At 36.0% G+C, this 15,599-nt stretch overlaps 1 protein-coding gene across 1 annotated transcript; it reads left to right on the forward strand.

The window, feature by feature from the left end:
* Window positions 1-6,232: 6,232 nt before the first annotated feature.
* Window positions 6,233-14,356, forward strand: LOC103954745 (DDT domain-containing protein PTM). The gene is given in 14 exon segments (XM_009366566.3): window positions 6,233-6,373; window positions 6,524-6,860; window positions 6,862-7,502; window positions 7,738-8,415; window positions 8,669-9,617; window positions 9,619-9,819; window positions 10,809-11,097; window positions 11,231-11,355; window positions 11,492-11,958; window positions 12,053-12,081; window positions 12,288-12,374; window positions 12,377-12,769; window positions 12,877-13,139; window positions 13,141-14,356. Coding segments are annotated over 13 exon segments (4,974 nt in total). The 5' UTR covers window positions 6,233-6,373; window positions 6,524-6,680; the 3' UTR covers window positions 13,813-14,356.
* The last annotated feature ends 1,243 nt before the right edge of the window (window positions 14,357-15,599 follow it).

Raw genomic sequence — 15,599 nt, forward strand, 5'->3', positions numbered from 1 at the left:
TTCTTTCAATAGGGTGAAAGTGTGCTTTAGTTGACTTTGCTTCCACACAAGTTTCACATTTATGACTTATATCAATATGAAACTTAGGTAATAGGTCCATGTTAATTAGCCTATGTATAGTACCATAATTCACATGTCCTAACCTCCCATGCCATATATTTGGCGATTCACATTATAAGCAGAAGAATTAACTTTATGGATAATTTTGGGTACAACAGTCATTACATTCATTTTGAAAAGACCATTACTAAGATATCCTTTCCCAACTAACATTCCACTCTTTATTAGTACAAACTTATCAGACTCAAAAACCAAACGGAAACCATTTTTACTCAACAATGGTTCGGAGACTAGGTTCTTTCTGATGTCAGGCACATGAAGCACATCGTTAAGAGTAAGTTCCTTTCCAGAAGTCATCTTAGAATTACCTTTCCTAGGCCTTGAACCTTGGATGTAGAAGAATTCTCCATGAACAGTTGCTCTCCATGAGTAACTTCTTGATAGGTGGTAAACTTTTTTCTATCAAAACAGATGTGGCAAGTAGCCCCAGTGTCAACCCACCATTCCTTAGTGTCTCCTACCATGTTGACTTCAGATACCACGACCGCGAGATTTATGTCAGAGATCTCTTTAGACAGCCTCTCTTCCTCAGTTATGTGTACTTCATTACTCTTCTTTTTGGAATTGTCTTGGCCTTTGCGGTTTCGACATCCACTAGCACGATGTCCTGTCTTGTTGCAAACAAAACACTTGCCTTTGAACTTCTTAGAATTCCCTTGGCTTGAACTTTCACCATAGTGCTTCCTCTTTTTGTTATTCTTTGACCCACCCTCCACAATGTGTGCCTTGGCTTGCATAAGTTGATTGTTAAACTTCTTTTCAGAGCAACGATTATCCTCCTCAATCCTTAATCTTACGATTAGATCCTCAAGTCCCATCTCTTTGCGCTTATGCTTGAGATAGTTTTTGAAATCTTTCCAAGCAGGAGGTAATTTTTCAATTACTACAACTACTTGAAAGGTCTCACTTAGCGACATCCCTTCAGCATGTATTTCATGAAGAATAAGTTGTAGCTCTTGGACTTGGTTAATAACCTTCTTGGAGTCTGTCATCTTATAGCCAAGAAATCGATCGACCACGAATTTCTTCATGCCAGCATCTTCAGACTTATATTTCTTGTCAAGAGAGTTTTATAAGGCTTTTGCATTTTTAATTAGACTACACACATTGTACAGTGCATTATCTAATGCATTGAGGATATAATTCTTGCAAAGAAAATCATAATGGTTCCATGCACCTACTTCAGCCACTTCTTCTGTGGTAGTTCCAGACATAGGCACATCTTCAGTCAGATAACATTTTCTGTTGCCACCTCTTGAAGTCTGTCCCATTGAACTTCTCAAGCTTCTCACCATGATTGGTGGAAGTTGGGATCACCATGGGCACAACACTCATAACTGACGTGCTACCCAGTTTACTAGAAGATTACTGGTATCATCCATTTTCCCTTAAGAGAGAACATCACACAATTCAATATATTATAATTAAAGTAAAAGCAACAAAATATTATGAAGCAAATAGCCTTTAGTTTCTTAACACCGTAACCCACAAGATTATTTAATTAAACTTCGCTAATAAAATATAACAATTTAACAAAACAAAATCTTGTCTTAAGATTGTTGGAAAAAGGTTTGAAAACTACTATATATTGTTTATTACAAACTATTGAATAATACACAATAAAAATTCTACAAATGCAAGAAGAACAAGGAATAGAAGAACCTTAAGAGATCGAGGCTAGAATTTGATTTTATAGCCTTAAGACAAGCTTGCCCCTCAGTGGTGCCTCAAGGTTTGTGTTGGCAAATGTCTCCCAGGATACAACGATCTTTCTCTTTGCGGAAGTAGCACTCTAATCCACAAAGAACAACAAACCAAAAGTGTTTAAAACTCTCTTTCTTGAAAACTAAACTACTCTAATTTCTATATGATTTCTGGATGCAAAACTATATCTAGAATGCTTGACTTGGTATATTTATAGGCTTTGACATGCCCCCTTTTCAAGGGTTGCGTCTGCTTCCAAAAAACAAAGGATGCAACCTTTGTTTGAAATTGCGTCTGCTACCGAAATACAAAGGTTGCATTTGCGTTTCCAAAAGACAAAGATGCAACATTTGTTCAAAGGTGCATCTGTTTCCAAAAGACAAAGGTTGTGACCTTTGTTCAAACATACATAACCTTTTGGAAAAGTTGCAGGTCAAACCCATCCCATCCCATGACTACTTTAATTTTCATTCACTTAAATATTAAATATTTAAATATTAATAATGCTAATATTTAAATTATTAAACTTCTAACACTAAACACTTAAAAACCAAAGATTTGGTTCCAAAGGACCCCGATTGTTAGTAGCCACATGGAATAAACATAAAGAATGCCAAAAAGAATCATAAAGAGCTAACATAGCAATAAAAGGTTCCAAAATACACACCATCGTTGACGCATGAGACCACACCAGTTGGTCTTGGCATATGACCAAATAATCCTCCTCCTCCACCCCATGAACCTTTAAACAACACTAGCATATGGGCACACACAAAGTGTGAGAAAATTCTTTATTTTTGTTTTTGAAATAGAAGGAGAGAGGAAGGGAGTGATAAAGAACGTGGGAGTGAGAAGTTTTTTTTTTTTTAATTTTTTATAATTAGAGATATGTTAAGATTACATGTAGGTGAGACTTTGAAAAAAATAGCAAAATTTGGTTGTGTGAAATTACATTTATGCCCCATATTTCTTATTCACGTTCTGTTTTAATTAGAGGGGTAAACTGGTAATTTAATGGAGTTTTGGTTGACAATGAGTTTTTTTATTAATTAATAGAGATATATGAAATAAAAAAAAAAACTTATTGCCCTTGGATTCCATACAGCATAACATAAATGTGTCAATTTTTTTTTTTTAACAAATAATATTATGTACACTAAGAGGAAGGGTTAGGCTAAGCCTCACAATGGGCTATTAGTTTCTTAAAAATCACCATTGCATAATGATAGGAAATTGTTATTAGCCATTCTCACTTAGTTTTCACTAGGAATAAGTGCATGGTGACTTTTTTGAAGTGTCAATAACACCTCCCTAATTATTATACTAATGAGATTCTAATGACTTCGAGCTCGTTTGAAAATGCTTTTAAAATGATTGAAAAAAGCTTATAGTGCAAATGTTTTTGAGTTCCAAAAACGCTTGAAATACGTTTTGGAAGAAACACCAATTATGTCCTTTTGCAAGAAGCACTTAAAGTGATTTTTTAGGATTCACTTGCACTTTAACTAAGGATTAGTTTCAAGAGCACTTTCATTAAAATTTAAAAGCTCTTTCAGTCACTTTAAAAGCACACACAAACATACCCTTCATCTTGGTTCCGATTAAAAGTCTAACAACATTCCATGCCAATCTGTTAAACAAGAGAGGAAAAAAAAAACATTTGTAATATGTACATTTATTTGGATATTATGTTTGTGTAGTAATAACTGCCAACTACAAATTAGGTTCTCATCCTTCCTTTTACTACTTCATTGATTAAAATCCTATTCATTTTCAATTTTGATCAAGGTCATTGGTATTAATAACATCATTAATTATTTCAATAATAAAATATATATTTTTTATTTCTAAATATATTCATTTAATGTTAAAAATGTTACAATTAGTATATTTATATTTATGACTAAATTTTTTTATCATATATTTTTAGTTTTAGTTTGTACCCATTTTTAATTTGTAATTCTTTTTTAATTTGTACCAATTTTCTTTTCAGTTTTAATTTGTACCCATATATTAATTTCTTTCTGTGACTATATTTTTTAAAGTTTATTTGTATTTGTACCCATATATTTTTTATTTGTACTTTTTATTTTGCTAAATGTACCCATTCATGTAAAACTTTTTAATCTTAAAATGTACTCATTCTTAAATATACCAATTTGTTATATGTAAAATGTACAATTTTTTATATAAAATTTGTTCAATTTTTTTCTAATCCATTTTTAAACTTATATGGGTACATTTTTTTGTCTTTGATTTTAAAATGTATCCATGTCAAGTTTCATTGAAAAATTTTACTAATGTTATTAAGCCTAATATCTTTTTTTTTGTTTTTTTTTTTTTTAGTGATTTTGAAGAATGTACCATGTTTTGATACAATTAATTTTTTGGTTAATTTTGATGAATGTACCCATGTTTATATATATACACACACACAAAACATTATATTTATATTTTAATATTTTTAATCCCACAAATTATAGTTTTTTTAGTTTAAAATCTCATTTATATAAATAACTAAAATTTCTAATTTTTAATTTAAAAAATATAGTAACGTATATAGAAATAAATTATCACATTAATTTTAGGGACCTTGGTCAAAAATTAAAACTAACAAGATTTCAATCAAAGAATATTCATAACTAAAGACCGCATCCAAAGTTTCCATTAAAATATGCTTTCAGTTATTTGAAGCCGTGAAGAATTTGGCGGGGAATTCTACCAGGGAAATTGTTCCCGCCATTTTGCTCAACAATGTGCTCCTCAGCAGTGAAAAGAAAGTAACGAAATGTGTGCCGTTAAGCTTTTACTGCACGGATCGGATTAACGTACCGAGTTAACTCACCACAAGCTCTGAGTCAACTCTGCGTCTCTCGTATACACAGGTCTTGGGGTTTTGAACTTATTTATATTTATTACGTCTAAGTTAGTTATGCGGGGATGGATTGTGTACCAATACAAATGTTTCTCTGTTGTGCAATTGTTTTAATCAGCTGACAAGTGGAAAAAATCAACCAATACCAAACCTCATGGGATACTATGGTTCAGATTTGGATCCTCTTTTGAGCTCAAGGTGAGGATCCTCCTAACCAAGGAGTGTGGGCCGTTGAATGAAAATTCAACAACTATAATTATTATAACCTTAAAGGGACCTCCTGTTTGTAGCCCTTGGATTTTCATCCAACGACCCACACTCCTTGGTCAGGAGGATCCTCACCTTGAGCTCAGGAGAGGATCCAAATCCCTTAAGTTCGTGGGTGATGGGACAATGTGAAAAATATAAGTTTTGGTTTTTCATAGAGATAATAATCTCCATGTGATCGAATATCTTAGTATATATGGTCTTGAGTTTTCACTTATGGGTCTCAAGTTCGAAACTCTCAATCTCCTGAATTAATTATAATAGTTTTGAGCTTTCAATCCCCTTCCCTTAATAATAATATTTGTTTTAAAATGAAGATAATAATTTGCAAAGTTACTACATAGATTTGAATATTTCACTTCATCTACTTGAACATGTTTTTATAGTTTTATTTATCTATTTATTGTGACAAAAGAACATGATCTTATTTATTGATTTTTTATTTTGTTTGTTATAAGTGATAGTTGGAGGTGAGAGATGCAGTGGTAATTATTTACAAATAATATCTTACAAAGTTCATATTATGATAAAGTTTACAACGCTGAATTTGAACGTCTGACACTAAAAATAACAATAATAACTTTACTCATGCTTACAAAAAAATTTCTTTGAATTGCTTGATAGTCAAGACAATTTTTTTTTTTTTTTACAAATGTATATCAGTTTGAATGTTTTCTCTGCTCATATTAATGAGAACATCGTATTTTCTTTCAAAAAGTAACATTTGTTAAAATGTTTACTATATGTATTATTTTGTTTCTCTTTAAAGCTTATGCTCAATTGAGATTTTAAAATATCTTATTATAATTTGATGAAAGTTTTTTCTTTTTTTTTGTTGTTTATGAAGATGCATGATTTGTTAATACCTAAAGTATATTGTGATATTGCTCCCAATCTATCAAAATCCTTCACTTTTTAAAATTATTTAAAATCAAATTCTGATTAAATATACTACACCTTTTGTAATTCTGTTTAAATTCTGATTGAATATTCTTAAACAAACACCCTTCAATTTACCAAAATGGGAAAGTGAGGGATTACAAGTGTTACATAAAGCCGCCCCACAGGGTATCATAGAGCCGCAGCACACGAAATACCACGCTACGGAATTATTTCAATTTTTGGTAAACATTGCCACGCAATAATCTGCGCCATGAAAAAAAAATTGTACAATAACCAACTCGTCCGAGTTCAAACTGGCCACTCGTGAAAATAAACTGAGTTCCGAGTCATGGAAATCACGCGCACGTGGCAATTTAACTCGGTCAGGGATCGTGGGCGGTCGTTTTGTCCCAATAGGGCTTCTCTCTCTCTCTCTCTCTCTCTCTTCCCCCTCTCTGTGGCTCTCTATCTCTCTCCCAAAGCTCCCAGAGGCATCTCCAATGGCGGTTATCAAACCCTAACCAGGTATCGTTGTTGCACATATATATTTAATCCACTTCTCAATCAGCAGAAAAAGGCACAACTTTCGAATCTGCATACTTCTTTTTTTATTGGAACTTAGTTCAAACAATTTTATATTCACTCCTCGATTGTTTTTGTTTTTTGGTTCCATAGGATCTGCCTGAACACACCTGGATATTGCAGCATTTTGGATGAATTGTTATCCAAATCTTACTGCTTAGCGATAGTCTAAGACGCTTTAATTTTGGGGAAAAGCTTAGGGCTTTTGTGGCGGTTTGATTTCGGGTTGGGATCCAATCGGATTGGCTATATGGACAATCCGGTGGTCAAAAAGAGGGGTCGCCCTAGGAAGCGTAAAGTGGAGGATGAAAAGGACCTGAAATTGGGTCCGGAAGCTAAGAAACGGGTTGTGGAGACAAGGTTGATTGTGTTGGTGGGTAGATATGTGTTGAAAGACTTTGGAAGGAGTGGGGTTTTTCTTGGGAAAGTTGCTGTATTATGATGCCGGGTTGTATAGAGTTAATTACGAAGATGGTGATTGTGAGGACTTGGAGAGTGGCGAGATTCGTCGCATCCTTGTTGGTGATGATGATTTTGACACTGGTTTGAATGTTAGGAGGAAGAAATTAGATGATTTAGTATCGAAATTGAATAGGGAAACTGCAGCTGGGTTGGATAAGAATGTTGTAAACTCAGTCCAGGAGGCAGATAGGATTGACTCACCAGCATTGAGGGATTTGGGCGGTGGAGTAAAGATCGAGAGTGATGAGACTCAAATTGAAGGTGACGATGATTCGTCTAGTGATTCGAGTGAGTATGAACAGGATAGAGATATGGGTTTTGATGATAAGCCACCCCCTGTCCCACCACCACCATTGCCGCCTTCTTCAGGTACCATAGGCGTGCCAGAGCAGTATGTTTCACATCTTTTTTCCGTATATGGTTTCTTGCGATCATTTAGCATCTCCCTGTTCTTGAACCCCTTCACACTGGATGATTTTGTGGGATCGCTTAATTGCTGTGCTCCAAACACACTGTTGGATGCAATTCATGTTGCTTTGCTGCGTGCCTTGAGGCGTCATCTTGAAACACTCTCATCTGATGGCTCAGAGGTAGCACCAAAGTGTTTGAGGTATACATACAACTCTCAGTGCATTAGTTGATTGGATCTTTTAGAATATCAGTACATTGCAGGAGCTGTATTAGCTTCAAGTGCAGTATGGTAGTAACCTAGCTACCCTTCTTGTATTATGTTTTACAACCAGAAAAATGATTGCAGTAAAATATTACTATATACACATATCTGATGTTTTTGTTTATAGTTCCATTACTAAACTTTCAGGATTATGTTTATCATTTATTTGCAGGTGCATTGATTGGAACTTGGTTGATACATTGACTTGGCCAGTTTACTTGGTCCAGTATTTGACAATTATGGGATATACAAAAGGACCTGATTGGAGAGGCTTTTATAATGATGTTTTGGGTAAGGAGTATTATCTACTATCAGTTGGTATAAAGTTAATTATTTTGCAAATCCTTTGCAACGATGTCTTAGATGCTAAAGATCTGAGAGATGAATTAGACATGCGTGAAGAATCAGAAGTCGGAATAGATTATGATGCAGAAGTAACTAATCCTCTTGTAAGTGGGCCAAGAAGGGTTCACCCGAGATATTCTAAAACTTCCGCCTGGAAGGACAGAGAAGAGGTGGAAACTAATCGCACGTCTGGTAATGCTAATTCAATCAGTTCCAAAGGTGTAAAAGAGGACGTGGATGATGCAGATCGCAACTCTGATGAATGTCGGCTTTGTGGCATGGATGGAACCTTGCTTTGCTGTGATGGGTGTCCTTCTGCTTACCACACAAGGTGTATTGGTGTTATGAAATTGTCTATACCAGAAGGGTCCTGGTATTGTCCCGAGTGCACAATTGATAAGATTGGGCCAACAATTACAATGGGAACATCTGTTAAAGGAGCACAAATATTTGGCATTGATTCCTACGAGCACATCTTCATGGGTACTTGCAACCACTTACTGGTGTATGTTTTCAACATCTTTGGTTTTTAGTTCCCCCTTGTTGTGTTTGCTATGAATTTTAATTACTGATGAACCTTTTTCCTAAAAAAAATTCATTACTATTGGTTCGTGGAGATACCTCCGTCTCTACCTTGGACTTGGATTTTTTTCTCCAGTTCTGTCTATATGTCTTGCTCTTAATGTCTTCTCATTCATTTGGAATGTCATTCAACCTATCTGCTTGCTTGTTTTAATCTCCTGGCATGATTTTTGCAGGCTCAAGGAAACTATCAATACAGAACCATGTGTTAGATATTACAATCAGAATGATATTCCAAAAGTCCTTAAAGTTTTACATTCATCTGGCCAACATACAGCTTTATACTCAGATGTGTGCAAGGCAATTTTACAATATTGGAGTATCCCAGAAAGTGTCTTATCTTTTCCAGAAGCGACTGAAACAGAAATTCCATTGGAATATACAAAGGAAGGTGCAAAATCTTCTACTCGGTCACTTCCTTTGCCTGGCAAGGAAAATCATACAGTTACAGATCCGATCAAGGCTGAGAATTATGTGACTAGTGTAAGTCATACCAATTTAGGTTACACGGCAGCTTCATCTCTCAATGCCTCTGGTAAGATCCAAGTTGACCTTCCTAATTTTCAGAGCAATGGTGGCAGTGAACCACAGGAGCGCCGGCCTTTGATTATCAAGATACGTACAAGGCAGAAAATGGAATTTTCTGTTCCAAATGGTACTGGTAGCCAGCAGGCTGATCCATCTCATCTGACCCACCAAAGTTCAGTTGAGAGACCACTTGCAGTAGCCCGTAGTACATGCACCTCAGGGAACATCAACAGTTCTTACAGTGAGCATGCATGCATGGGGGCTTTTTATAAACCTCAGGCATACATAAATTACTATATGCATGGAGAGTTTGCTGCATCTGCTGCTTCCAAACTTGCTGCAATATCATCAGAAGAAACTCGGGTTTCAGATAGTCAGGCTTTAGGCAATCCCAGGAAAGTTGTGTCTGCAAACATTTCATTGCAAACAAAAGCCTTCTCATTAACAGCCTCACGATTCTTCTGGCCAAGTTCTGAAAAGAAGCTTGTGGAGGTTCCAAGGGAGAGGTGTGGTTGGTGTCTTTCTTGTAAGGCTTCAGTGTCAAGCAAGAGAGGATGTATGCTAAATCATGCTGCTTTGAGTGCCACCAAAGGTACTACTGAAGACCCTTGCCAGCCTGCATCCAATAAAGAATGGGGAGGGGAATCTTGTAAGCATTGCAACATATGTTTTATACATGGAGGAGAGTTTAGGTGGCCTAGTAACTGGACCCTTTGTAAATGAAAATTATAGAAACCAGTGGCGCAAACAAATTTATCAAGGATCAAGTTTCTGTGCAATAAAAGCGCTATTGCTTGAAGTAAGTTTTTAATATCCTGACCTCTGTTTTTTTGTGTAGATATTAGTTGATCAGTACCTTTTCAAGTAGGCATTAGTGTTTAGTGAAAGGGGCCGTAGTTTCTATCTTCCATGAGCTCCACCACATGAAACTCAATCGTATTGATTATGATCTGGTCTTCATCATTAAACTTCCTATGTCAACTACTGACAAGTGATGCCTAAAATGATTTTGGTTGGATTAAATGGACTACTGAAATCAGAGGACCAATTTCAAACCACTCATTAGGACAGTTGCAGGATTATAGGGACATTTATTTCCATTTATGTCTTAACTTTTGCGATCTGATTTGAGTTTCAAATTGAATTTTTGAGTTCAGTAGATATATTGAAAGCATGCGATTTGAAATTTCTACTAATTGGCAATTATGCAATTTTCTTTGAAGTTGAAGTTTGCCAACTAAATTTTTAATTTCATTGATCAGTTTCATTTTGCTTGTCTTTTGGTAATGTATATGCTATTTTTTTTTCTTTTTAAGTTTCACATGACTTGTAAAGATTAGTGAGAAAGACCAATGGCAGCCAAGTTATACAAATTTACTAATTTAGTAGGAATGAGTGCAATATAAGTGCAATCACTTCATTATTCTAGCATAGTGAAAACTTTTTAGTTATTCTGTTGAATCTGTACCGGAATATTTTAGTGAAATAATCCTCTTGTATTTTATGACTACTTTGGTTGCAGCATAGTGCCTACTTGTCTGCTTTTCGTTAGTTTTTAAACAATATTTATAGCAACAGTGTGTGCGTATGTGTGACTGAAAAATGCATAAGATGCCTGGCAAGGTTCCTTGAAATGAGTTATGCATCTCATATTATTTTCTTCCCTAAAATTTGACCTGCGGTTTATTTAATTCCCTTGTATATCCTATGTATGGGTGTATTATTTTGTGATATATATTTTCATGCTTATGCATTTGTTCTGATGGATGATGTGTCTCTTATCTGCAGCTTGAGGCAAATATCCGAACCATTGCTCTATCTGGGGAGTGGATTAAGCTGGTGGATGATTGGTTGGTTGAATCTTCGATGATTCAAGGTGCAACTTGCTCTGTTGGCACTACACAAAAACGCGGACCAAACAGCAGGAGGGGTAGGAAGCAGAATGCGATTCATGACGATAAAGATGATGATTGCCATGACCAGAGTTTTGTCTGGTGGCAAGGTGGGAAGCTATCAAAGCTTATATTCCAGAGAGCAATTTTATCATGTTCACTGGTTAAAAAAGCAGCTCGCCAAGGTAACTTCTGTCTTTGCCTTTCCTCAAAACTAGCTGTTAAACACACCCACCCCACCCCGGCAATGATATCTTTGAATTATTGAAGGTTTTCCTTCCAGGGATCTGTACTAATGGCTTTTGTGTGGTCCATTAGGTGGTTGGAAGAAAATTCCTGGTATATCTTATGCTGATGGTTCTGAGATTCCCAAAAGAAGCAGGCAGTCAGTATGGAGGGCTGCAGTTGAAATGAGTAAGAACGCATCACAGCTTGCACTTCAGGTTTGTTATTTTCTTGCAAATACATAAATTCCTTGCTCTGTTCACCCCTATATCTCTTGGCCTGGCAACATTTTAAGTTACCTGGTGATGTATGTAGTTGATAACTTAAGAAACTTAAACTGTAATATTTCACCAGGTCAGATATTTGGACTATCATCTGAGATGGAGTGATCTTGTTCGTCCTGAGCAGAACCTCCCCGATGGGAAGGGTGTGGAGACAGATGCATCTGTTTTTAGAAATGCAAATATATGTGATAAAAAATCTGTGAAGAACAGTACCATATATGGGGTTGATTTCGGTAGTCAAAAGCATCTGCCTAACCGTGTAATGAAGAGTATCATTGAAACAGAGGAAAGTCAAGATGGATATAACAAGTTTTGGTTTCCTGAACTGCGCATTCCTTTATATTTGATTAAAGAATATGAAGAAAGGGTGGGCAAAGCTCTTTTGCCATCAGCTGAGGAGCCTTTGAATATGTTTCGCAAGTTACAGAAACAGCAGTGGAAGGTTCCCCGCAGGGACATATTTTTCTATCTTGTGTGCAAGAGAGATAATCTGGACTTGTGTTCCTGCTCTTCATGTCAACTGAATGTTTTAATGCGGTAACTACAACATATGATTTATTCTTTTTAATTGTTAAGTTCTCTATACTGCTATGTCAAAAACTGAGTCGTTATTTCTCTGTTGTAAATTCAGGAATGCATTCAAGTGCAGCATCTGTCAAGGTACATTGACACAACCTTCTTTTAGTCTTTACAAATGTAGTGTTTTAATTAGGAATCTCTTAAAAAATGTGATTTAAGCAAGAGTTGCTAAGTAACTACTTTTTTAAAATGCAGGATTTGCTAATTATATGATCAAATACCAACTTCTTAAACGTATTTAAAGTTTTTTTTACCAATGTTTGCAATTTCTTCTGTATTGTTGTCAGGTTATTGTCATGAGGACTGTACCATGAGTTCAACAGTTTCTATAAATGAAGAGGTTGAGTTCTTGATCACTTGCAAGCAGTGCTACCATGCAAGGCTTTCACTAAAAATGAAAACTTGAAGGAGTCTCCAACTAGTCCTTTGCACTTGCAAATGCAAGAATATCAAACTCCCATGACAGTCACCAGTGTTGTACGGACCAAAAATTACAATCAACCAGTAACACACGTCAAAGGACAAGGGACCCGTTCCGAGAAGAAAGCAACTTCAGAGTCTGCTTTGGCAGCAAAAAAACGTCGCGGCATTTGTTCTTGGGGTATTATATGGAAGAAGAAGAACGGCCAGGAAACTGACACTGATTTCCTGCTTAATAACATACTTCTTGCAGATGGTTCAGAAGTGCATGGGTTGTATCCTGTTTGCCACTTGTGCCATATGCCATATCAGTCAGATCTGATGTATATATGCTGCGAAACTTGCAAAAGTAAGTATGGTCCCATAAGTGGTATTTTTGGCTATCTCTCTCTCTCTCTCTCTCTCTCTCTGTGAGCGTGTGTGTGTCTAAGGTGGATTATGTGTGTGGTGATGCAGATTGGTACCATGCCGAAGCTGTTGAGCTCGACGAGTCAAAGATTTCTGAAGTGGCTGGTTTCAAGTGTTGCAAGTGTCGGAGGATAAAATCACCTTTGTGTCCTTACACTGATTCTAAAAACATAAAGATGCTTGAGAACAAGAAGGTTCACACTAGGCGTTCAAAGCAAGAAACAGTTGGAGAGGACTCTGATTCTGCAACCATTTCCATATCTGATTCTAAATTGTACGAACCTGCTACTCCAATATTTCCCATGGAGGAAAGTGCCCATGCAGGATGGTGATCCTCTTCTCTTTTCTCTCGCTAAAGTTGAGTTAGTTACAGAGTACGATTCGGAAGTTAATGCTCAATGGAATACTGCTGAGCCAGGGCCTAGGAAATTACCAGTGAGAAGGGGTATTAAGCGTGAAGAGGATGTCAATGGCTTTCATGAGAGTAACATATCTCATCCTGGAATATCTACACATGGTGAAATGAATTACCTGTCAAATTCCATGGACTTTGCACCATCCCATGTTGAATGGGATGCCTCCATGAATGGATTTGAAGGTGAGATGGTGCATGACTATGAAGATCTGAACTATGAGAATATGGAACCGCAAACTGTCTTCACTATCAATGAGTTGCTTGCACCTGATGATGGTGACCAGTTGGATGGATTCGAAGCATTTGCAGATGAATCAGGAAATCTGGAAAACCAATATACAGTTTTCCAGGATGGAGGCTCTGATCAGTATAACATGGCTACTTTCACTGATGAAGTAAAGTCTGCTGTTGATATGATGCAATGTCAGGTGTGTTCATTTCAAGAACCATCCCCCGATCTTTCCTGCCAGAACTGTGGGCTATTGATACACAATGAGTGTTCTCCTTGGACTGAATCATCACCAGTGAATGGAAGCTGGAAGTGTGGCCAGTGCAGAGAGTGGCGGTAGCTGTTTTACCATCCTAAGGCTTCAGGCTTTGTTCTGTAAACAATTTTTAGAGGGATATCTTCTGGACAAGATTTTGCAAGGTAACGACTCTTGATGGTTAAATTTTTTGATTTATGAGAAAGGCAAGATATCAAATATGGAAATTTCAGTTCTCTAACCCCGGAGTTAATTTGTTAATGGTACTGCTTCTGGCGGACTGATGATACAGTTATTACCTTCCCCCGGCAGTTTCTCAGTCAGATTCAGTTACATTGAGAAGTTCGGGAAGCTGAATTATGACTTCCCATTTAAATAGTGAGGCACCACAATGTAGTAGTAGGGGGTTTGGAGCTCTAACGTAAAGTGGCCGATTTTTCCGTAACCGGAAAATGGGGTGTTATTGTTTCACTGCCGTCATATTTTTTTTGGGTCTGAACAGAGTTCAGACGATAAGCAGGTTTTTTGTGCTTATCTGATTGAATTGCTTGTGTAAATGAAATCCCAACCACAGTTTTCTTGTTATGAAATCAGGTCGTACTGAGGAAGCTTTTTGGTATTGTGGAAAGTTGTTTGTGCAAATAATTTCCTTCTCTCGTGCAAGATGTTGTTTTTGAAGTATTTTCTCAATTATCTTAATTCCTAAATTATAGATATTTTTTTTTCCTGTGCCACCTATTGTGAACTAAACTTTTTTCTCTTAATCTGTTTTAACCACTTGGCACGAGTTTGGACTCAAAGTCAGCAAGATGTGGGATCTGCGCTTACCACATGATATCACTTAATGATCAGATTTACGGAGTAATTAATGATTGTACAACGTTAGTATGAAATCGTAAACCGTTGTATGAAATTTAAAAAATTTTAAAAAGGTTGTATGACTTTGAAATTGGACGAAAAACTTGAGGGTCAAAATGTACTTTTACCTTATAACTTTGTAGCTCAATGACTGATCAAATTCTAAATTTAATTAAAGTACAAATTTAATTGGTGGCATATCATTTGCTGCATAAAAATAAATAAATAAATAAAATAAAATAAAATTGGAGTTCATACTTCTCGCATGCTTGATGGTGTGTTTATTTTTTATTTTGTGTTCATCTTACAGTGTATCTATCAGACAATTTTTTGTGCAAATGAATGAAAAAAATATAGCATCAAATTATAATACGAAAAAGGAAAAAAAAATCAATTTCCAAATCAAAACCATGAAATTTTTGTGTCTAACGAAACAGTCACACATTTATCATGCAACATTAAAAATAAATGTTAAATGTTATTATAATCTCGTCAAATGTCAGTAAAAAATAAAATAAAAAACAGCAATGTCTTAACAGTTTATCAAAATATTTTTTTTTGAAAAGTTTTAGACAATATATCTCATAAGATATATAATTTTGTCACTACACTTGTTCCTTAAGATATTGGAGGTAACTAAAAAAACCTCTCAAATTCTGGCCATGTAACCTGACCTCTGCTTTGCTTTTTTCAGCTTTTTGAAATGCATTTCTTTTTTTTTTGTTATCCTCCTTCTTTATCATCCAAGTTAGGTTTATTTGAAAGAGTATTGCACAATCAATAATCGAAACAGGAAGAGCGGAAAGAAAAAGAGAGCAGATTATTTGTTTTTTCTTTGATCCCATAGCTTTCGGAATCTTCCGATTTATTTAGAGCATCTCCACCCCTGTGGAGTTGCCCTTGCAATTGGAAAAAATTGTCTCCCAACCCATCATAATCTACTCCAGCAATTGCAAAAATGAAGGGCAGTTGACAGGGGAGCCCTGTCAATTGTTGCAAGGGGAGGAGCTCAC

The sequence above is a fragment of a genome, unplaced genomic scaffold (genome assembly GCF_019419815.1).
Source record: "Pyrus x bretschneideri cultivar Hongxiangsu unplaced genomic scaffold, Pyrus_bretschneideri_v1 Contig5, whole genome shotgun sequence".
Classification (NCBI taxonomy): domain Eukaryota; kingdom Viridiplantae; phylum Streptophyta; class Magnoliopsida; order Rosales; family Rosaceae; genus Pyrus; species Pyrus x bretschneideri.